This window comes from Vollenhovia emeryi, unplaced genomic scaffold, assembly GCF_000949405.1.
Source record: "Vollenhovia emeryi isolate VEMERY1.0 unplaced genomic scaffold, V.emery_V1.0 DF943095.1, whole genome shotgun sequence".
NCBI lineage: Eukaryota > Metazoa > Arthropoda > Insecta > Hymenoptera > Formicidae > Vollenhovia > Vollenhovia emeryi.
In genome coordinates, this window is record NW_011963271.1 from 1 (window position 1) to 3,251 (window position 3,251).

The window sequence follows — 3,251 nt, forward strand, 5'->3', positions numbered from 1 at the left end:
TTTTCCGTCGCGTCTTCTTTCCAAGAACAGGGCTTGCGACACGACGTGGCCTTTTTCCCGTACTTACGGTGAATGAAGCAGTAGCCTACCTTAGTATCGGGCTTATCTGCCTCATCACCACGCTTATCATTACGCTTGCGGGAGGAAGACCTATCTCGGCGCAACTTTGCGACCGAGGTGCTCAGGGATTGGATCTGCTTGGTAAGCTTGTCGATCCGCTCGTCAGTGCTCAAGGGAGCTTTAGAACGAGCACTTCGGGATTCTTTCTTAGGCGCGACGACGGCGACAGCGGAACTAGGTCCGTTAATATCCGCGAGCTTGTCCGCGATCTCTGCCAATTTTTGCAGATCAGGTTCATTAGTAGCAACGAGAATCGTCTTATGCGTCTCAGGCAACAGCTCAATAAAGAGAGATCTTAATACGGCGGAACTGCATTGACCACCGTTGAGCTGGTTCATCTGACTTAACAAATGAGAGGGTCTCCGGTCCCCCAGAACCTGTCCTTTAAGCAATTGCCGTAAGCGGGCCTCCGGTGAGACCGCAAACGTCGCAAGAATCCTATCCCTGAGCACTTTATACAAATCAGCGGGCGGCGGGTCCGCCGTGATTAGATCCCGGACATGAGAAATGACCTCTGGATCGAGGCCAGCGATTAGGTAATCGACTTTAGTACTACTGACAGTAATGTTCGCGTTTCGGAACGACGCTTCGACTCGCAAAAACCAGTCCTCCGGTGCCTGTCGCCAGAAGGGCGGAATCTTCGGCACCCGGTACGATTCTACGCGCGCGTCTTCCTCCGTCATATTTAAACCACGGGGCGCGAATCGATATTCGAAAATAAACGAAACAAAAGAAATGAAACTGAGGAGAAATACCAATACGAGACAAAGCATGTGCCTCACGTGCTCGAAGTTCTTGAAGAGGCGTCGTCCCTCGAAGGAGGTGATGCTCGAACCCGAGATGTCGGCGAAAGGAGGTTAGAGGCGCTGACCCGCGTTCCGTCGGACGTCGGTCTCGCCGGCTGCGCTGCCTAGATGTACCTCATACGCCCTGCGACTGTGTGCCCGTACTCAGGCTGAGTGTGAAACACATCCCGTAACTCTGGTCCGGTGTAGACCCGCGCGCTAACGGTATGGTCCCGTGCGCTGCGGTATGGTCCCGTGTGCTGCACGGTGTGCTGTACGCCACAGTATGGCAGAGAGCCACCTTTAGTCCCGGTATAGTCCCGTTGGCACGCCAATTCCCGTTTATAGATTCCGGGAACGACGGGAGAATTAACCGGTATGGACCCGTTGGCCGGTCACGTGCGTCGAAATGGCTGCGCAGCGCGCGTCCGCAGGGATGCTTGCGTAAGCGCGAAGATGTCCGCCGGGATGGCTACGCGGAAAGCGCGCCCGCCGGGATGACTGCGCCCGGGCGAAATAGTCCGCCGGGATGACTGCGCGGGATGCGCGTCCGCCGGGATAACTACGCCAGAACCAAGTAGTCCGCCGGGGTGACTGCGCGGGATGCGCGCCCACCGGGATGACTACGCCGGCACGAAGTAGTCCGCCGATATGACTGCGCGGAATGCGCGTCCACCGGGATGACTACGCCGGCACAAGTAGTGCACTGACCTGGGTGCGCCCTTAACCTGGCTCGGCCGCGTCGTCCTGGCTCGGCCGCGTCGTCGGAGATGCCTCTGGGCGGGATCCCGCCGACTTGAGTCCGTGCGCGGGGAACGGCCGGCCTTGCGCTGCCCAAAATGGCCTCCCTCGGGCGGTAGTAGACTCGCCCGAAGTTTCTGAAGGGCCCGAAGAATGGACTTGCCCAGGCGTCGGTGATGCCACTATTTCGGGCAGTCTGAGGATCCTCAGGGCCGATAGGGCGTGGATGAGGTCCTCTTCGTGCTGCAGGTCAATCCCAGAAAGCGGGGGAAAGGACCTGAGCCTCGCCGTTGATCTTTCTTCCGCCGATGCGAACGTGAAATGCGCGGATGCGCATCACGTCGGGGTCACCAATTGTGGGGCCTAGTCGATGTATTTACAGCCCGGCTGAAGTGCCCACAATACTTCCTTGCCGATAGCTGGTTGCGAAGGCGGGAATAATCCACTCACAATTACTGGAGATATATATGAACTTTATTAAGATCTTGGTACACGGTAAGGTGATCGGTCTTGACCGTGACACAGGCGAGTTACGACTAACATATTCTGTTCCCGCTCGGACAGCGCCACCGACGACCATAGACTGTGTCGTCGTATAGATGGGCAACTACAAGTCGCCACAAGTAAAGAAGAAGTTGGAGGGCAGACCTCTGATCTTGCATCCTTAGCGCGAGCTGAATGATAGAGAGAGAAAACATTACAACGGCTAATCCAGAGAGTGCGAGTGAAACAGCTACAAAACATCGCGCTATTTCTCGTCGCTCTAATATCTACTCTCGCATAGTTCGCTCTGTCTTTTTTCTGTCAGAAACTTGCTGAGTCGCTTGAATAGAATTTATATTGTTCATAGCTTTTTTGTATAATAATAGATATGCTGACGCTTGGTGCATGCAGCTACATTTCTGAAAAGACAGCGCGACACGTAAGAGGAGCAAGCGAGACTTTTAGAATGTAGCTACGTTTCAGTATTCACTACTAAAAATCAGTACTAAAAATCTATAGTTTGTCATGTCTACTATAGATTTTTCAGTACTAACAGTGAATATCGGAATACAGTTAGACATCACATCTTGTAATATTTTGACCCTCTATAGCTAAGAATGCAAAGTTGACGGAGTTGTCCTCTGTAATGTTTTCCTTCGCTGCTCGTTTTGCTCAGTGGCTGAGTGTAAGATACGTGCCTCGTGTATATGCATGTAATAAAATGCATAAGCAAAATCAGTGCTATCTAAATAAACGCTTTTGACACTATTAGTATGCTAATACCATCAAAATAAATGCCCTGATTTTTATTATAATCAGTGCAGTCAGAAAATAGACGCTTTTAGCATTTATTTTACTATTTTCATCAGAATGCATTTCATCTTGTCACTACCGTTGGAATTGACGCATATGACATATTTTACATTTTGTCAGTACCGTCAGAAATAAGATGCATCTAGTATTTATTTTACTAGTACCATCACATAATTGACGCATCTGACATTTTTTCATCTTGTCACTACCGTCGGAATTGACGCATATGACATATTTTACATTTTGTCAGTACCGTCAGGAATTAGACGCATCTAGTATTTATTTTACTAGTACCATCACATAATTGAC

At 50.8% G+C, this 3,251-nt stretch overlaps 1 protein-coding gene across 1 annotated transcript; it reads right to left on the bottom strand.

Moving 5' to 3' along the window:
• Positions 1-67: 67 nt before the first annotated feature.
• LOC105566774 lies at positions 68-803 on the bottom strand (the record flags this gene model as incomplete). Its single annotated transcript, XM_012021055.1, has 1 exon — positions 68-803. A coding segment is annotated over exon 1 (736 nt), but the record flags the coding sequence as incomplete, so codon positions are not given.
• Between the last annotated feature and the right edge of the window lie 2,448 nt (positions 804-3,251).